General features: G+C 43.2%; 1 protein-coding gene across 1 annotated transcript in view; it reads right to left on the bottom strand.

Moving 5' to 3' along the window:
- Positions 1 to 2,261: 2,261 nt before the first annotated feature.
- The window catches only part of Fhod3 (formin homology 2 domain containing 3), a 514,361-nt gene continuing 496,777 nt past the window's right edge, over positions 2,262 to 19,845 (bottom strand). The window contains exons 28-29 of the mRNA XM_023714409.1: positions 14,174 to 14,335; positions 2,262 to 2,856 (exon numbers count right to left, since the gene is read on the bottom strand). Of these exons, the coding sequence (XP_023570177.1) occupies positions 2,774 to 2,856; positions 14,174 to 14,335 (245 nt within the window). The 3' untranslated portion in view covers positions 2,262 to 2,773. The remainder of the gene's footprint in view (positions 2,857 to 14,173; positions 14,336 to 19,845) is intronic.

Raw genomic sequence — 19,845 nt, 5'->3', positions numbered from 1 at the left:
CACTACCCATATTCTTCCCATGTTACTGGGCATGAGAAAATGTCTAATGAGGGACTAGCTTCCTTCTGCCTGGCTTTTAGGACAGGAAAAGATCAGATACAGTTCACTAAACACCCAGTGTGAAGAAGTCTTTGTTCAAACACGGCCAGCTTGATCTGTTCAACAGTGCAAAAGTTATCGATACCAAAATGAAGACACGTCTAACCCTTGTAAAGTGAACCCCAAAGGCCATGATAGTGCACTGACATGCTCTACCTATTTAAAAAGATAAAGGCCCACAGGAAATGTTTTTTTCTGAGCCACAACTTGCTACAGATAGCCACACAAAGATAACTAGCTACATGCATACAAGAACACCTGCCCAACAGACTGAGGCAGACTAATTGACATCAGCTCCTGCAATAAGCCTCTGCAACCAGTGTTCTCTTAGTTTCAAAACAATTAACAATTAACTTCTGTCTTTTGCCTTTAAAAGTTCCCCCTTGCCCCAAGCTCATGGATGCACTTATAGTTCACCACAGCAAACATTACAGTCCCTCTGTTATCCCTGAGTACACTCTACCTTCGAGAGACAATCTCTCTTACCATTTTAGGTGACAGTCCTGCCTTGGGGAATTGTTTGGTTTTGTGAAGTTCTAAAAAACACCATCTTCAGTCTCTTAACTCCTACCCCAAGGAAGAAAAAGAAAAAACACCCTTATGGCTCCATGGCTTTCTAATTCATCTTTATATTAGAAACAAGATGATCATTTAACATTACAAAGTCCAGGCCACACTGTAGATCAACTGAGTCACAATCCCTGGGAAAAGCACAAACATCAGTAGCTCTTGGTACATTTAGGAGTCCATGCTACACACTAGGGGACCTCTGCCCTGTATTATTGCCGTATTACAGAGAGAACATTGAAAATTTCATTCCCAATAAGAAACCCTCCGTGGGCCAGCAAAATAGCTCAGCAGACTAAAGCACCTGCTTAGGCAGATGCAGGGACTGGGGTTCGATCCCTAGCATGCCATGCTGGCCCCACCCTCTGGGGCATGCTTAGACAGCGATTGAGACTGGGAGTGGTGGCATGCCCCTGTAATCCCAGTGCTTGGGGGCTGAAAACAGGAGTATCACTGAGTACAGTTTGTGTAGTGAGACCCTGGAGACCCTGTACTAAATACATTTAAAAAATTAAAAATAAACCTCCTTTACCTACCTGTAAGAAGTTCGTTAACCTTGCTTGAATCTGAAAAGTCTTTGATCCCTAAAGTTAAATTAACATTAGATTAATTCAGTCACATATCCTTCCAAATGTGATCTCTTTATACTAAAGCAACAACTCTCAGCAGCACACCAAGGGCCTCTAGAACAGCATCAAGGTATTTGCTCACTAAACAATGTGACAAAATTCAGCTTCCTTTTGTTTGTCCATCAGTATCCCATATGCTACAGATAGTCTATGTCTGTAGTGAGTGCCCAGGCAACAGACAGATGCTCTCACAAACCACTAAGCCATGTATGGAATATTATACGTGTCATCCAGAACCATAAGGGAAATAAGTATTAACATAGCATGTTAGCATTTTCAATTGTGATTAAATAACACCACTGGTCTGTGATCCAGAAACAGAACTCAGGCTCTTCTGGAGTATTCATCTCCATCAGATACCATTTCACAAATGCCTGACTGAACTAGGAGGTACATAGTTGTAGGGTCCCATGGTGTGAATATACTGTCTCTGGCTTTTTAGGTCCCTCTGCCACCATGCTGTCTACAAATCACATAACCCCAGGTGCTGGGGCACAGGGATTTGGAAAGTGAAGCAAAGATGAAATAATCTTCTAACGCCCGAAATACCTCCTGCAATGGTTTACCTTTCCCTGCTTTTGAAGGCACAGGTTTGATTTTGGCAATTTAGGATTGTCTAAGTTGAGTTTTTACATAAAAGATAAAGGTGAGTGCAAAATAGTTCAGCTGTGTCAAAAGCTCCCCTACGTTTGGCATCACAGGAAGCCTATGTATGGGTAAGGGATGACGTCTATTAGGTAATGACAGCTAGTGTATCCTACAAGAACAACTGGTACCTACCTATACACCAGGAGTTTCCAACAGCACATTGCTGGCACTGTTCTCACCAGCAGAAAAATACAACCCAAGTGCCTTGTAAGTCATGCTAAGAAAGGGCTTCTGATGCCCCTCAAAGAGGCCTTGAAAAGGATGTGAGCTTGGACAGTTAAAGTTCCTGCACCTGAAAGAATAAAAGTTTCTCATTACGGCTTTAAACTCTATTTATTTAGTATTTGAAACATGGTGTACATTTATGAATTTGTATAAATATTTAGTACATCTAAAATCCACAACTGGTAAACAATCTGTGCTTTCTTTTAAGTACAAGATTGGAGTTTACATCTGGATATTTTCATGTCATAGAGACCCAGTATGTGAATCTAATCAAATTGCCTCATATTATCATAACTGTGACAGAAGTGATTTGTTCCTTAAAAGGGCCATTCTTTGCCCGGAAAAAGTATCACACTTTGAAACTAACAAACCAGGTGTTAAGAAAAGAAGAGAAACACAGATGACACGATGAAAAAACGTTCGTGCAGGAGATCTCTGGAGATCTATGTCAATGTGTAGTGGGCAACAAAAGCCACAGGGCAACAGGTGAATGCTTCCTTTTAGAACCATCGGGTGTTAGGGGCAAATCTCCTCCACCCCACAGTGGGCTTCTGTCCAGTCAGAGCGGTCTTCTGCTCAGCACACTCCTACAGGTGCCCCGAGGATCACAGCTGCAACTCAGAAGTCCCAACCAGGCCCAGGGCTCTGGCCTCTTCTGGAGTCAGGCCACTCTTCAGGGTCCTTCGCACTGTTGTGACACACACAGATCACAGCCAAAGACAGAAGAAGAGAAGGAATTTTTAGCAGTGAGGCGGACAGCAGTCAGTACACCAGTTCCCCTTCTCCCCAAGGACCCATAAGGAAGCTGGGGGCACCAGGGATACGCTGTACCTCCTCACCCTTGGCAGAGAAAATCTTGGGGTTACAGCAGGCTTGCCTGATGATGTGCTATCCTGGAGAAGGGATAAGGATCTAAAAGGAGGGCAAGAACTCCTGCAGGGTTTTTTTAAAGTAGGTACCAACTGCAAATGACAGATGATATGTGAAGACCTCCACATCTACCCAGCACAAAGTATAACAGCTGGAGGAGTAACTACAGATAGGAAAACACGAGCTCTACTGACGTTAAGTAGGTAGAGTATCCATTGCTTAGTGAGGGGTTCAGCAAGCTCAAACAATCTTGCAAACCTGCAGGAGGAGCAGTGATAGCTAGAGACATGACCAGGAACTCATGGAGTCAGGTATCACCAGAAACCAGAGTAGGCAGCATGTTCAGGATGAGTTTCTCTGTGTTACAGGTCTCAGTCTCCACTAATCAAAAGGCCTTTGGGGACAATGTTTAGAAGAATCAGTGACTCTATACATGCCAAGGAGCAAATAGACAAATTACTTCTGGGTGGATTTTCTCTGTGAAACACAGAAGGCAAAGAAAGCCAGTGGTCCCACTCTCTTCACTGGGCAGCATCACTGGAATCTGGAGGGAGGTTTGTATTCAACTGATAGACAACCAGTTTGTGTTTAGCTTGACAATATGAGTTTTTTCTCTCCCATTGTTTGGCATTGCTTAATTTTGATGTCAAAACAAAGGCTGGGGACTGGGGGTGTAGCTTAGTGTAAAGCACTGGCCTAGCATGGATGAGCCCTCAGCACCACAAACAAAGCCAGCTAAGATGACTGAGGAGGCACTTGCCCCTGCCAGACCAGTCTTTTCATTTGACATACTGACTAATCACATTTCCTTTGATTTATAAATTATATTTAGCCTATTCTGTTATTTCTTTGAAGGTCAAAAGAGTCAGGGGTATTATTCTCTCTTCAGAAGATATGTCATGGATCTACCTTTTATCCTAACTCTTCAATCAGTCGATTTCAGAATCTCAGGAAGGTCTTTGGTCAAAGAGTAGAAGTACAACACCTACAGTGCCTTCCCTTTTCTCTTGCCAGGTGTAATTCCATTTATCCCCTCCCCAGGAGCCAGGGCCTCATCTCATGGATCTGCAGGCAACATCCTCAATGTATGCCCATTAGTCCCTGGACAAAGCTCACTTAGCTTGTAGCAAAGGACCTGAAAGATCCAGGCTCACGGTAGAATGAGCAGGGACTGCTACCTACTGGTTTCTTCTCTCCCAGAAATCAGCACTTTGAACAGAGGTCAACATCCAATCCAACATTTAGTTGAAAGGAAGCTCCCATGGAAAACTCACAGGCTTCAGATACAGATTTTCTGAGAGGCACAGGGTCTATGAGGAGGAGTATCTCAAATGATGCCACCTACTCAATTTCTGAACCTTGGTATGAGCCCAGAACCATCCATGATCCATGAGCAGCTCCTCTTAAGGCTAGCTCACCCTGCCCTACCCCTGCCCCCAGACTCCAGACTGAATGTGAAACTCAGCCAGATGAAATGTTTAGCTCTAGAGTCTTGGCTGATGGCAGACTGCATTTAACTGAGGAATGGAATTCACTCTATGGGGCAACAACAAACATACTAGTTTATAATAAGCTTTTATGTACTTAAGTACTTTTTAAGTATTTGTTAAAGAAAAATATTTTTAATACCAGAAAATAAGATAAAATCTCTCTTATTTCCAACTAGGAAAGATTGCTTAGACCTCTTCATCAAGACAGTAATGCCTACACAAGCCCATGTAGTGCTATCATGGCAGCTCAAATTTTATTAGCCACATCAGGTAGCATGGACATATGCCTAGGGATGGTCATCTCTGTGCAGTGAGGTATATACATGGGCACATGACTACAGAAGGCCCCTAGACTGTCAGGAGTTTTACTAAGGAAAGCATTTAAAGATTTTTTTTCTTATACTTCTGTTCACATAGTTTCCCCTAATCCCATAGCTATCACATTCAGCTCATATAAATACTTGAAAAAGGACACTGGCACTTTCTAGCCATGCTACAATCTCCTAATATGTCTTGATCTGAGGATGGACAGCCTCAGAGGACAGGATAAAGCTAAGTCATACCCACACTGGTACACAGAGACTATGCCCCCACTCAATTGGCATTCACAGTTCTGATGCTCCAGACTGCTTGGACTGCCTTCCCATGTGCCCTTCCTGTCTGGTTCAAGTGTCCTCTCCTGGGGCAAAGCTTAGCTCCCTTTGTTTCCCAGATGAGATCCTGGAAAGTGAGTACACATAGGAAAAATCTTTCCTATTTATGGAATCCTACTTTCTGTGAGTTTCATGACAACAATGATGAGTTCTCTTAGAACGATATGAATCCTTTACTGTAATGAGCATGAACTTGAGACTAATGTTTCACTTTAATTCACTTTACCATCTGAAAGAACCTAAAGAGTGGAAGTTATTAACTGAAAGCAGTTTTGTAGCCCACTTTGAGTAGCTCACTTAGGAAGAGCCTCTTTGGTTGCCCGTTTCTGTCTGCTTGGCAGTTCATTGTCATTCAGTAAGTGTTCCAAGCAGCTGCCCCAAGCCAAGTGCTATGGACAGAGGTTCCAGGTTAGGGACCAAGGAGCCTGACAGGCACTTGGGGTAAGGAGAAACCTCAGGGCAGAACGTGCCAGACAGGGAGTTGGCTCCCACTCAAAGCTTCCAGAAAACAGAGAAAGGCTGGGGACCAAGGAGAACAAGGGCCTCATACAGGAGCCGCAGGACATGGATTTGTACAACCCAAACTTCCCCAGAAGAAACAACCCTTCCATCAAATAGGGGAGCTTTCAGGTGTCAGGCTCAGGTGGCTGATGGTCTAGTGATATAGATGGGGTACCCTCCATTCCCCATTTCCACCTCCCACCTAATGCACTCCCCCACATGTGTTCAGCTCTCCTGAACAAAGGCTGCTTAATGGAGAACAGGCTGGAAATGTTTTGTCCCCATCTGCTTGGTGACTTTTCCATACATAGCACAGGTCCCTTGGCTGGTACCAGCAGTGCCCTAGACACTTGACACAGTTCTCATAATGCCACAGCGATGCCACAGTGATGCCAGGGGCTCTGACACAGGTCATCTTTGCTGTCAATATGCAGCACAGGATTGTGGAATCAGGAAGGACACCTTATTTTTGTCTTTTTTCCTCCCTTGAAAATGAAGGAACTTTTTAATCCTACTAAATGCTTACTCTTTGATAAATGAGTCCTATCTGAGAACAATGGTGATGGCAGGGGCCATTTGCTGAACATTCACATAGATTAAGAGATCCCATGTGAAGGGTGCTGTTATCATTCCCCCAGTAGGCAAACAACTGGTGGCACAGAAAGATCAGCCCAGTGGCCCAGCCTCACCCAGTAAGGAGTAGAAAAGGATTTGAGCCAAGACATCCGAATCATAGCCCACACTTGGAATGGGTGGAGCCTGGCAGGACACTTTGTGACACTCTCAAGTGAATGAGAAGTTGACCAGGATTTACTTCTACTTGACAGAGATTCATTTCTGTTCTTTTGCTTGTGAATCACTGGCAGTTTTATTTGTGTTTGTATAGCATGTCAATCATGATGTGGGAGCTCTGGGTGTGGCTTTTGAAAAATAACATGCTAAAGATTTTTATATGAGTAGCACTGCATCTAGGACCAGAGGACTAATACAGAACTTCACAGTCTTCAAATGTTCATGTTGGGAAGAATAAGCCTGCTACTATTCCAAACTGTCTCTCAGTCATCTTGTTCTGCCTGTTGAATGAAGTTAAAATGACAGCCCCACTCATGCTTTTTGAACTTACATATAGGGAACTTACATGAATAGTCCTCAGTATCTTGGTGTTAGATTTCCTGGAGATTTTGTTTGCGTTTGTTCTTGGCTGAAGTTAATAATTTCACCACCTGAATTCTTTTTTGTTTTCATTCTCCCTTCATTTTTTTATATAAAGTCTACCCATTAAAAGAGGTTTTTCCACATGAGTAGACACTCTATAAAATAACTGACCAGCACTTTCCCAGGATATTTTATGAAATGTCTTGAAAAGATCAGTAGACTAAGCATACATGATGGCCACATGTAATGTGGGATCCTGGGTAAGACCCTGGAATCAACAGTGGACTTTTCAGGAGAAATTGGTAAAATCTGAATAAGCCTCTTGTTAATTAGTATACTGTTTCAGTGCTAATGTCTTACTTTTGACAAGCTTTTCTGCAGTCATACAAGGTGATAACATTGAGAGAAGGAAGAGAAGAAATACAAGGCAACACGGTACTCTTTTTGTGACTTTTCTGTAAGCCTAGCATTTTCTTAAAATAAAAAATACAAAACAGATTCCCAAATATTGTCGACTTAAACTCAACTTTGTTGACTCCTCCTAGACCCACTGAAAGGGTCCCTACGACAGGCATTGCATTGTATTTTAACCTTCTCCAGGGATCAGGTAGCCGCCCTGGGTTGAGAACCCTGATCTGAGTCACTGACATTAAGAAAGGCAGGACTTTAAGAAGGTTACAGTTACAGCCTTTGTGGTGACAGTACTATAGCCTCTGAGTTCTGACTTCAGCTAACTCAAGAGGAAGTTCACCCTTCCCAAGCCAGCTTCAGAAGCACTCATGGCATCAGTGCTTTCTGTTGTCACTGGTCTGGCTGTGGCTTCCTCACTTAGCAGAATCCCTACAGCAATGCCTTCCCTCCTATAACTGGCTCAGTTCACATCTGGTAATTCTTAGGAATCTATTTAGTTCCTAGGAAGGAACTGAACAGAAAGTAGTTAGTAGAAATCCAAAAGCCAACTGCCTCCCATGAGAAATATTATGGGTGAAGTTTTGCCTGAAAGGAGAAGTGAAACAGATGTTCAATAAATTTTGGGGGAGAAACCACATAATCCTGGGAAGTCTACACATGGGAAAGAAGGATGGCTCAGGAATTCACAGACTCAGAGCTGGCGGTGATATTTCAAGCCCTCACTAGGGCAAGGCTGCCTCTCCCTTTGTAGATTAAGCCCAGCCCACCAGTTCTCTGGGATACTACCAGCCAAGAACTATGCCAACAGCGCAGTCTTTTGTGTACAGGCAAAAGCCCATTACAATAGCATCCTGGTGGAAGGAGGAAAAGAAGTGATGATAGGTCTGGTCTCCTTCTGGATGGAGCAGATGGTGACATAGCAGTGACAAACTAAGGTGGTAGGACTTCTGTGCAGGACAGCCCCCACACACCTGCTGGCAGCTTCAAATTCCCACTAGCATCAGGTTCCTTGAGCATCAGAAAAGATAACCTGGATGGGAGGGAAAGCTGAAGGGGATGGAAACTCGCATGCCTCACTTAACCACCCATCACTGTCCTAATCGCATTAGGAAGCCCAAGGCCCAGTGAGATAATTTATGTGGAACCCTGTCTCCATTCCTACTGTGTACAGGTGTGAATTCCTGAGTGGAGTCCAAGGAATAGGAGTCCATTTGAACTCATTGGCAAAGACAGTGAAATCAAGACAGTGCTTGGCCTTCCCAGAGCACCTGCACAGGAACCCTTACCTTTGCCCTCAGAACAGCTCTTGGAGGCAGAAAGGGTACATCCACATCCTTGGGATTTCTCTTTTTACTACTCCTCCCTCCTTCTGAGCCTCCCCTCCAGGTCATATGGGTGTGTGCCACATGGATATACAGGGCCAAGGGGTGACAAGCCGGCCTCCTCTTTCAGGGTGCCAGTTCCCCATATGGGAGGGTGATTTGTCTGAAAACAAAAGAACTAGAGAGCCATTCACTGTGTGCAGTGAAACATTTCAGGCTCTTCCTATGCCCGACTTTCAGACATCTTACTGGCCTGGCCTCTGAGCCAACCCTGCTCTGGAGCACAGGTTGCCTCCGTGCTGCAAAGCCTCTGCACCAGAGGTCAGGGAGGGGGCTGCTGATTTTCTCCTGAGTTGTTTCATTTACCCTCCAGTCTTCTGTCCTGTGCAGGTAGGTGGGATGTTCACCCCCCAGCAGTCATCAAAAGTCAATCTATCTTTAATGAACATTTTGAAAATCAGTAGGTGCTGGGTTAACACTAATGACAATTCTACTGAGTAAACACTAATGACAATGCTGGTAAGAAGACAAAAAGTTTTAAAACTAGAAGTTCCTTTCTTTAATATCCTACTTTATTTTTTTCTAAGTGCATTTTAAAGCCTGTGGCCTATGGCCATCATTAACTTGCCCTATAAAAGAAGATATAATTAGCTCAGGATAAGTAAGGGAAAACTATTTTTTAAAGTGCAGGGAATTTTTCTTAATAGGATTAGTGAAAGAACTCACTGGATATTTTCAAATGCCACTTTGAAAATGTAAAGACATATGAACTGTGCTGTGCAATGATCAAGTCCAGGGATAAATCTAATATTCTAGGAGACATGTCACCTAGTTTCTCCTAAAGTTGATTTGTTTTGTTGTGGTATGTTATGGTTTGTGTCTAGTTGTCCCCTCAAAGCCTCATGTAGTCATGGGGCAGCTTCTAGAGTTTGTGATTATCCAGTGCTGGGATTATGGTGTGACTGCTGCTGGGATTATGGCTGTGAGTGCTACTGGGATTATGGGTATGAGTGTGACCTCCGGTCTGGGACAGATGGCCTGAACACAACATAAGGGAGATGGCCTTGCTCTCTGTTGCCATTGTTGCCACTACTCCCATTTGCTCTTTTGCTCTTTGTTGCCACCATGGATGGCTACTCTCTGTGTCATGTGCTGCTCTGCCTTAAGAGCCAGCCAAGTATGGACTGAAACCTCCACTGACTGTGAGCCAAATGGACCTTTTCTTCCTTCCTTTTGGGTGTTGGGTATTTGTCCCAGCAATGAGACAGGAGTAACTGAGACACGGTTGATTTGTTTTCTGCTACTGAGAAACTGAGTCCAGGGCCTTCACACTTAGCTACACCCCTAGCCTTTCCTCCCTTTCTCCTTTCCTCCTTCCCTTTTACTTCTTCTTTAAAAAAAAAAAAAAAAAAAAAAAGAGGAATCACTAAGTTACTAAACTGTCCAGGCTGGCCTCCAACTTGCAATTCTCTGACCTCCACTCCCAGAGTGCTCCACCCCCAAGGTGTCTGCCACTGTACCTAGCTTTAACACTTTTTAAGATTCAATAATTCTGTCTTCAGGAAATTTCATACTTACAAGAGGCACACCCTCAGGGAGGAATGCACCACAGCGAGGAGACAGGAATGAGGGTGCACCATCAAAGTCCTACGATTCTTTTTCAGCAGCCCCTGGCAACTTCACACTGAGCAACCACTATCTCACAGAGGTGACCAACCTAAAGTGCTCACCTTGTTGTAGGTCACATCAAAATGATGACATCTTTATAGCAACGAAGTGTCGATTCCAAAAGTTCATGTCACATCACAGGTGGGGCCTAGAACCCCACTTATACAAAAACTCATCTTATATAAGGACACCTGTCCTCTTTCATCTATCCTAAGACCTGGGGTCCCCTGGGAAAAGATAAAAGCTGAGTGTGAGTCTCTAACCCAGGCTCTGCTCTTTGACAGGCTGAACTCCTGGTGGCACCAGGCAGACGAGCTGGGCTGATACTCTTCCAAAGTTATGTCCAAGAGAGGAAAGAATGAAGAAGACGGGATGGAAGCTGCTCCTCCCCTGCTGCAATGCCAGTCATGTACCATTAAATTGTGAAGGATTCTTCAAGCGTTACTGAGCTTCAGAGTGTTCTGGGCAAGGCCATCATCCAAAAGGCCTCAGGAGAAAATCAGCACTGGGATAAAACACATGCTCCAATATGACAAAAGGAAACCAAAACATTAAGAGAAGAACTTGTGAATACTTTCCTTGGGTCTCAGCCATCAGCAAAATGGAAAGCTTTGGCCAGAATCTGGGAGGGCACTTTGGGTGAGCTAGGGACAGACTAGAGATCACCTGAAGAATCTGAAACATTGTACTTAATGAGATGCTGACTGGTGCTAGCTGGAAAATCAGGAAACTGCACCATGGGAAACTGTAAATGGACGAAGATACCCTTGGCAGATCCCAAATGCCTGCATATGTCAGGTGTTAGCAGGACACGTGATATGAAGGATAAGCCTAGTCACCAGCCGCACACGTGAAGCACACAGTTAGTTATTTCTGAGGATTCTTGAATGAATTTCAGGTCATAAACTTGTAAGTTATAGGATGGATTCAGTTTAGTTTCCTGCACCAGCTGAGTTATAATTGTCTTCACCAAATGAGTTATAACCCAACTAGGTTGGTCATTCATTATCCACTTGCCTCACTGCCACCATTAAACAATCAAATAAAACACAGCATTGTTTCATGGTGAGCAATTTACAAATTGCTTCTTTTTTATTCTTTTAACCTCTTGTGAAAAGCTAGCATTTATCATCCAGCTCTTTATGATAGAAATCAAAGTCTAACTTTCCCTGTCTTCAACTTCTATTGCTAGTACCATTGCTAATAATTTAGACCAGCTACAGATAAACACTTACATGCACAGAGTGTTTTATTCATTATGATAACTATACCAGAGAGAAAAATGTGTTTGGCTAAGGAAAAAACATACATGGCTAGTTTGCATAAGATTGGAATGGAAATGATACCACAAAAAAATCATTTTGTGTCAATCACAAAATCAGGCTATCTCTTTGGCCAGATTCAAGAGGAAAATAATTATGATGGTATTACTATTGCCAGTGAGAGTATCAGGCGAAGAATATGGTTCTTTTTGGACTAGAGTGTGGGCCCAATCCAGATAGGTAACTTGAAGGAAGAGCCCATAACGTTGGCCTCTAAAGACTGGCCAGGTCTATGTCTCATGCTGTGTTTTGGTATGGCCCCTGCCCAATCTTTTCTACTCTCCATCAGGGACTCACTGGTCTGGAAGCCTTTCCTACCCTTCTCCTCAGTTCACCTCCACCATGCCCTTCCCAGCTCCTGCTCATGTTGAACCTTGTGCTGAGTTGTCCACTGTCAGAAGGTTAAGAGTTAATAAGTCGGAAGCTTTGGCCATTTGGTTTCCAGGTATGGAAGTGATGAGAAGGGAATGAAGGGGAACTAGCAAAGATAATCTATTCAAAAAGCCTTTCACAAGTTTCTTTTAAAAAGTAACTTAAGAAGTAAATTTCTTATGAAAAATAGCAACAGAAACATGGACAAATGATAAAGACAAGTCATATATAAAAGAAGAGATATCAATTGGAAGGGGCCGAACTTTAACATACAGGAAATATAAATTAAAATCACAAGGATATACTACTTCACACTCTTTAAATAGGCAAAAATGGAAAATGCTAACTTGGCTTGGATAAAATGAGATTTGTCATGCTGTATTCAGCTAGAATACATTACCCCAGCCCTTTGGAGAAGAGCCTGTCATTTCAGGGCCCGGCAATATCATTGCTGTTCCCTTTGCCCAGCGCTTTTCAACCTTACTATGAACATGAATTTCCCAGAGATCTTAAATGAGACTGGAATGGGGCCCATGAATCTGCATTTTGAATAAGCTTCGAGGAGATATCTATGTTGTCTGAGGCCCAAGTTTGAGGAACAAATTGCTTATCAAGTTGTCAGATGGGGACATGAAAACACAAGCAAGGACATGATGGTACAAGGAAAGGAGAAAAATATCAGAAAAATAAATGTAAAGACCTTCTTCAGATACTGGTGTTGGAAGTGAGAATGTGCTCTTAAAGATGTGGAACACTAGTGTACCTAAATGGCAGTTTCTAGCTAAAAAATAGAAGGATTGTAACATGGGGTGAGGCATAACCTGGAGGGCGTGTCGACCTGCTAATGCCAGTCATTTCCCAAGAGCCAGGAACCCAGAACTCAGCCCTTATCAGTGAAGTTCAGGAGCTGTCAGCCTGGTGAGCCAAGCTATCAACAGCTTAAACATCGCTGCAGAATGCGGTAGTATACACCTACAGCTAACAACTACAGCTCAAGAGTGTGTTATTCTAAGCACATGCCAAGGGCCAGCAGCATCAGCTTCATGTAGGAGCTCATCCAAGTATCAAGTCACCCATTATGCTAAGAGAGAAATAAATGACCAGCCCACCCCTTATGCCAAGGGAGAATCAAGCTCCCTATCCTGCTCCACCCACACACAGAGATATTTTCCTTTCTGGGGAAAGTTCCCATCAGAAACTAAAGCAGATCACATGGAAGGAGCAGTCTGGGAGGCTGCAGGCATCTGTTTTAGCATTCTTTATCCTGGAAACAGGCATGGCAATGAGTCAGGCAGAGCCACAAGAGTCAACATATGCAGCCCACACCCCAGTCACCTCTGTGTGACTTTTCACCAGTGGAACAAGTGGGGGTGCCCTGCACTTGAGTTCTTACAGAACTCCCTGCCTTCTGGAGTCACTTTCCTTTCATTTTTGCTCTTCAGGAGAGGGTGAGCACCCAGGATCCCTTTCCTCCTCACCATCCTTTATTCTCAGAGGCAGAGTTGGTGGAGAATCAAGCTCTCTGTGAGTGACCCAGCAACCAGGAAGACCGGAGGTGCTCTTGAAACACCAAGGGCCCCTGCTAATGCAGCCCAATGCCAAAGGAGTCACAGGGATCCTGTGACCCCCAGACAGCAGAGAATTAACACAGTCGATTGGCATAGACCACCAACAAAATCATCCATCAGCTCAGGGGACAGGTGCAGTAGAAGGTACAGGCTAAAAAGAAGACTAGTCATTTGATTTCACTGAATCCTCTGTTTGGTGCCACAAGTCACACATTGAACTATTTTAAATATCCTAATGACCAACTCATCACTTGCTACCCCAGCTTTTCACCTGTGCTGTGTTGTGGCAAACCTCAGAGGGAATCAGTCTCCAGCCTAGCAAGAGGTCCTAGGGTGAAGGACTCACACAGCCTCTACCAAAGCATCTGTACTGGTGGTTGGCAGTGGGCCCCACTGTACCCATGCCTATATGTGAAGGGCATTCAGAAGCCCTTTGAACCTTCCTGAGGACAAAATAGGAATTGAGAGTGGCATGGACACAAACAGCAATACACCAGACAGGTATGGTTCTAACCCTTCTCCAACAGACCAACATTGAGGGCAAAGCTCAGAACTTTCTGTTGCATGCAAGTGCTGCAGGCAGCCTCTCAGGAGATGCCCTTTGGAGTCTCACAAAATGGAAAGGAAGAGCCCTCGACAGCTGAAACCCTCAGCCCTCTTCAAAATCACTCACAAGATTTGCGGTTGGCCCGAGATCGCTTCCTCTCCCTCGGCACCACTCGCTGACTGGGCACTTGGGTGGCCGACTTGACGATGCGGTCCATGATCTCATCAGCTGCATCATCTGTGACATTAGATGAGTCATCAGTTCCCATGGTCCATGAACTAGTGGATCCTGAAAGATGAAACAACCAGAAAATGCAGCGTGCTCAGAGAAGGAAAACACATATCACTGTTCTTCCAAGAAGCAGAGATTTGCCAACGAAGGATTTCAGCAAAGGCCAGAGTAAGAGCCGCAGAGTCAGTGACCATCCAGGGTGCTGGCCTTTGCCACCTATAACTGTGACCCTCCAGGATCTGAACAAACCTGCGCTGGGGCACTTATTGCACACCATTCTATAACACAGCCATGTTCTTGTCTCTCATTATTTAACTCTCTCCTGTGTGTGTTGTCTTTACCTTCCAGGTTTTGTAGGCACCTAAAGGGAGATGGCCAAAGCCATACCCTGCTGTGTACATCACTGATACCCAGCAAGACATATTCAATAACATAGAGACCTATAGAAGGGTTTACAGAGACAGCTCTCTATTAATGGTTGCTTATACCTACTGAATGTCAAGTAACCCTGACTCGCCACAGGTTAAATAGAAACCAAGGGATTTTATAATATACAGTTTGTGTTTGGATTATATAGCTTTAAAAATTATAACTAGATTGATTGCCTTCTTCAACCAGTAATAGGGATGCTAGCATTTTCTTTTAACATTCACTCACTTTAGACTGGGCATGCTGGTACACACCTATAATCCCAGAGTTTGGGAGGCTGAAAACAGGAGGATCCAATTTGTGTAGTGAGACCCTGTAGACCCTGTAGACGTTGTACTAAATAGATTTTTTTCAAAAATTCACCCATTTCTCACTACGAGTCCGATCTGTGTAGTGAGACCCTGTAGAACTTAAACTAAACAGATTTTTTTTTCAAAAATTCACCTATTTCTTAACCAGAAAATTGTGTTCATAAATAACTACATGTTAAGGCAGTCCAAGTCCACCATCAAGGGATCTCCTTATAGACAAATAGTAAGAAGAAAGCATCACCAAAACATGGGAACATGAGGTCACAAGTAATATCAGACAATTACAAATTAATTTTATAAAACCAGAACTATGCCCTTGTGATAGATCAACTTCTTTTTGAATTTCTTGTTTGATTTATACATATATTTCTACAGGAGGAAAGATATATATGTTCAAAACCATTTCCACTACCCACATTTCATCCTGTAATACATGTATGATTTAAAAGCTTGTAGGGTACAGTTGCCACAGTCACTGCCCACAGAACACAGATGCCCTACCTGCCTGATACCTGAGGTCCAGCTAAGGAAATGAGCATTCAGCTTTTCCCAATTCAGAGGAAAAAATGTTAAAAATGATTTTTAAAATGTTTAAGCATTAATGATCACTGTTAGTAAAGATTTCTAAAATTATTTCTTTGCTCTTGTTCTGTAAAGTTTTGAGGCTTGTAAGCATCTGATTGGTAATGAAAGAGCAAAGAAAAAACAAATTGACAGAACTAGACTGGAACAGTGGATTACAGCTCGGTGGACTGTGGTTTTCATGGGCGTGTGTGTTTCATGGCCTTCACTGCAATTATGGAATATGCTAAATATAGTCATAATTTCTCCCAGTAGAGTTCATATGATTGGCTTGAATAATTCCTACTTTTTAGGAGGAGTTCCAAAACCTATGAACCTACCTGTGTGTGAGACCCATGGGTAGAAGACAATATTTTCAGACAACATGTTTTTGGTTGTTGTTGTTGATGATGTCCTTTTTTTTTTTTTTTGTAGTTTTCAGGAAGGGTCTACAGGGTGTTCAGGGTCTCACTACTATATCGGACTCGTAGTGATCTGTGTTTACAGCCTCCCAAGAGCTGAGATTACAGGCGCCCGCCACTACATCCAGTCTCAATTGCTGGCTCAGTGCACCTTGTGGGCAGGGCAGCATGGCAGGCCCAGGAACAATGATGTAACTTTTAAAGTTTGCTTTGCTTTACTTTTTAATGGGGCCTATCTACAGCAGCGGCACATGCACAAACCATACTCTGCAGTTTTCTTGCTAGTTCCTAAGGTACTTCAGTCTATTTCTCCCATCAGAAGCTCATTTTCTCATTCTATGAAATCTTTTGAAAAATAAGCTCTTCCCCAAAACCAAATTTTGAGATTGCTACTGAGTTTTCCTGCACTCTCAGGATGGTCTAGATGTTGTAACTACAGCCAAGAGGCCTCTGATGTCACAGCTATCAGACCAGGGTGACAGAGCCTTGGTGACAACAACCCACCTCAGAGCAGAACAATCAATGGCACACCTGGGCTGTACCACTAGTTTTTTGTTGTTTTGTTTTTTGTTTTTTTTTCCCATTTCTCATTTACCTGGTTCCTATCCTTTGTAGTTTGAAATACCAAACTACCCCTCCAAACTCACTCACTTCCCCGCCCCACTTCTCTCACACCCACTCACCTCCATTAATTTTCATTGGCCATAATACATTTTCAGAGCACTGAGCCAGAAATGAAGGACTTATCTGATCTTCCCTCTGATAATTAACAATATTTCCGGGGCTGGGGAGATAGCTCAGTTGAATAAGCACTTGCCTGGCAAGTGCAAGGGCCTGAGTTCAATCCTTGGCCCCGAAGAAAAAAAAAACAATATTTCCCATCTTGCACACCTCCGGCGCTCTGCTTTCAATGTGATTGTCAGGAAAGGCTTAAAAGGAATATTCTGCCATAGGTTCATAATTGTCAGACTCGGTTTTGTGATGAATTCTTGCCTGGATCTGCTTTTCAGCCCCTCTCTTCTAGGATACTGTCTTCATTGCCTGATCACCATTTATTCCCCTTCTTTCCGGTTCCTCTTCCTAGAATCTTTGCAGTCACATGCAGCCATCAGGAGAACCCTGGCCACATCACTTGCACACCCAAGGGGCCATGGGGCTCATCTTAGCCTCCCAAGTATTGGCAAAAAACATATACGGAAATGTGGCAGAGGCGATAGAACATTCTAGACCATAAAAGCACAGTTTTACTTTATCTTTGTTTTCTAAAGGCATATAAACTATAGCTGAAAAGACTATTTTCTCCTTTTGGACTTCCCATTCATACAGTCTACAAGGAAAAATTAATCAAAATAAATACTTTTATTATTTTAAAATAAAGAAAAATGTTTGCCTTCACTTCTGGAAAATAATTTCTCTGAAGAGAGAATGCTAGGTTAGAAGCATTTTCTCCTGGCAGTTTAATGATATCATGGTATTTTTTTTTTAAAGTGGTTCTAGTTTCTATTGAAAGATTAGCAACCATTAGTAATGTTTGGCCCCTTTACAGAGTAGTACATTAGGGTCAGCCAGATAGCTCAGCAGACTAAAGTGCCTGCTTCGGCAGAGCACAGTAGCTGGGGTTCAATCCCCAGTGTGCCATGCTGGCCCAGCCCCTGGGGCATGCTGAGACAGTGATTGAGACAGGGTGGTACAATGGTGGTATATACTTTTTTAAGTATGTGAGTTAATACTTGTCTTGATACTAAACTTGCGAAATTCTCAGCCATTATTTCTTCAAACATTCCTTCTACTCAGCTCTTCCTCCTGGTACTACAGCTGTATGTTAGGCTCTCTGATTGTGTCCCATATCTCACTTCAACTTTGTTCTGTTTTCTTTTCTTTCTTTTTTTTATAAAACATTTTATATATTTTAATTTCTATTTCTATCTTTTATGTATTTGGTACAGGTTCTACAGGGTCTACAGGATCTCACTACACAGATCCAACTCATAGTGCTTTCAGCCTTCCAAGTACTGGGAGTACAGGCACCCGCCACCACACCTAGTCTCAGCACGCCCCAGGGACAGGGCCAGCACCACATGCCGGGGATCAAACCCTGGCCACTGCACTCTGCCCAAGCAGGTGCTTTAGTCCACTGAGCTATCTGGCTGATCCCTATTGTTTTCTTACCAAGCTTTAGTATGTGTACATTCTATTAGCCTGTCTTTAAATTCACTAATTTTCTCTATTGTGCTGGAGCCAATCCATTAAGCCTACCTACTGAGGTCTTTATTTCAGATATTTTATAGTGCTAGAATATTCATTTGACTATCTGTGTAGATCCTAATTCTCTGCTGAAATCATTCATCTCTTTATCCGTTCATCTATGTTTTTATTTATTTTTAAAATAAGCTTTGTAATTGTCGGTTGATCTCTTGATTGTACTTTTCAATATGTGCATCACAAAGAGATACTGCTATTCTCTCCTTATTCTGTTGATTGTCAGTCATATGGACGTGCTTTTCCCCTGGCTTGTAGTTTTAACTGTGTACTGATATTTGTGTAAAAAAGAATGTAGAGAGGCCGGGGAGATGGCTCAGTAGAATAAGCACTTCCCTGGCAAGTGCAAGGGCCTGAGTTCAATCCCAGGTTCCACCAAAAAAAAAAAAAAAAGGAAAAAGAATGTAGAGACTGAAGTCACATTATTTCCCCTTCTTGTTCCTGTTTCCTGTTATAGGTATAGCAAGGTACAGAGCTAGGCTGAGGCCAGATACTGATTATGGCCTGGTCCACTTCTCTCTTTATATACCGTGAGGTTGAGATCTGTGCATAGGTTGAAAGTACAGACTTCACCTGAGGTAGGGGTCTCTCCTCAGATGGGTTTGAATATGCAGAGAAACATTCAAGCCTCTTCTCTAAGCCCCTTCCTGAGTTTGGGGAAAATAAGCCATATTGCACAAACTCAAGAGTGTTTCTCTTGGTCTTTTCTGGTTGGGAACAAGTGTCTTGTTTATGGTATTTAGAAATTGCACAATCTGCTTGTGTTCCATTACAGGACTTCACTTCCTGAGACAGCTTCCGCTGCACCATCCTTGCATGGTCCAATAGGGGCTCAGGCAGGGTCACCGGGGCTGGCAGGAATGCTCTCTTTGGATGTCCTGCAGGCCATGTCAAGTCTAACACACAAAGCCTACAGGAGTTGCTGTGCACAGAGGACTCACACCTGGGTTATCTTAGGCTTTGGTAATACAGGAAACAAGCGACTGCTTCCCCACACCAGACAACACTGGGAAACTGTCATATTGTCTTCTTATTTTTGTTTTATGTTTCTTTGACACTGATAGGCTCTACTGCTTAAGATTTGATGATACTATTTTCTTTACAATCTCACCTTCCCACCCTGTTTCCTCATGTTATTTACAAACACTCTCTCTAGTCACCTCTTGATTGAAGGCTGTCTGTAGACAGTACTGGCCGAGAAGAGGGCACCTTTCTTGCCACATAGCAAATCAGGACATCAGTAGGCGCCATGTGTAATGCACAGGACTCTGGGTCTTCTTAGCTGACTCTGCCGCTGTCACTAAAAGATCCCTTTTCTTGTCAAACTGTCTTATAATTTATTTTCTTCTCCTAATTGTATGTCTAAAATTATATAAAAGTCAGAGCATTTGAACAGATAAAAATCCCAGGAACTTGGGGCTGGGAAGATAGCTCAGTGGAATAAGTGCTTGCCTGGCAAGTGCAAGGTCCTGAGTTTGATCCCTGGTACAAAAACAAAACAAAACAACAACAACAAAAACTTGACTGGCCTGATAGCTCAGAGAACTAAAGCACCTGCTTAGGCACAGCACAGCAGCCAGCATGC

The sequence above is a fragment of the Octodon degus genome, unplaced genomic scaffold, assembly GCF_000260255.1.
Source record: "Octodon degus isolate 3935 unplaced genomic scaffold, OctDeg1.0 scaffold00003, whole genome shotgun sequence".
Classification (NCBI taxonomy): Eukaryota; Metazoa; Chordata; class Mammalia; order Rodentia; family Octodontidae; genus Octodon; species Octodon degus.
The sequence above is the reverse complement of the archived record's forward strand: the minus strand, read 5'-3'. Positions and strand labels throughout refer to the sequence as shown.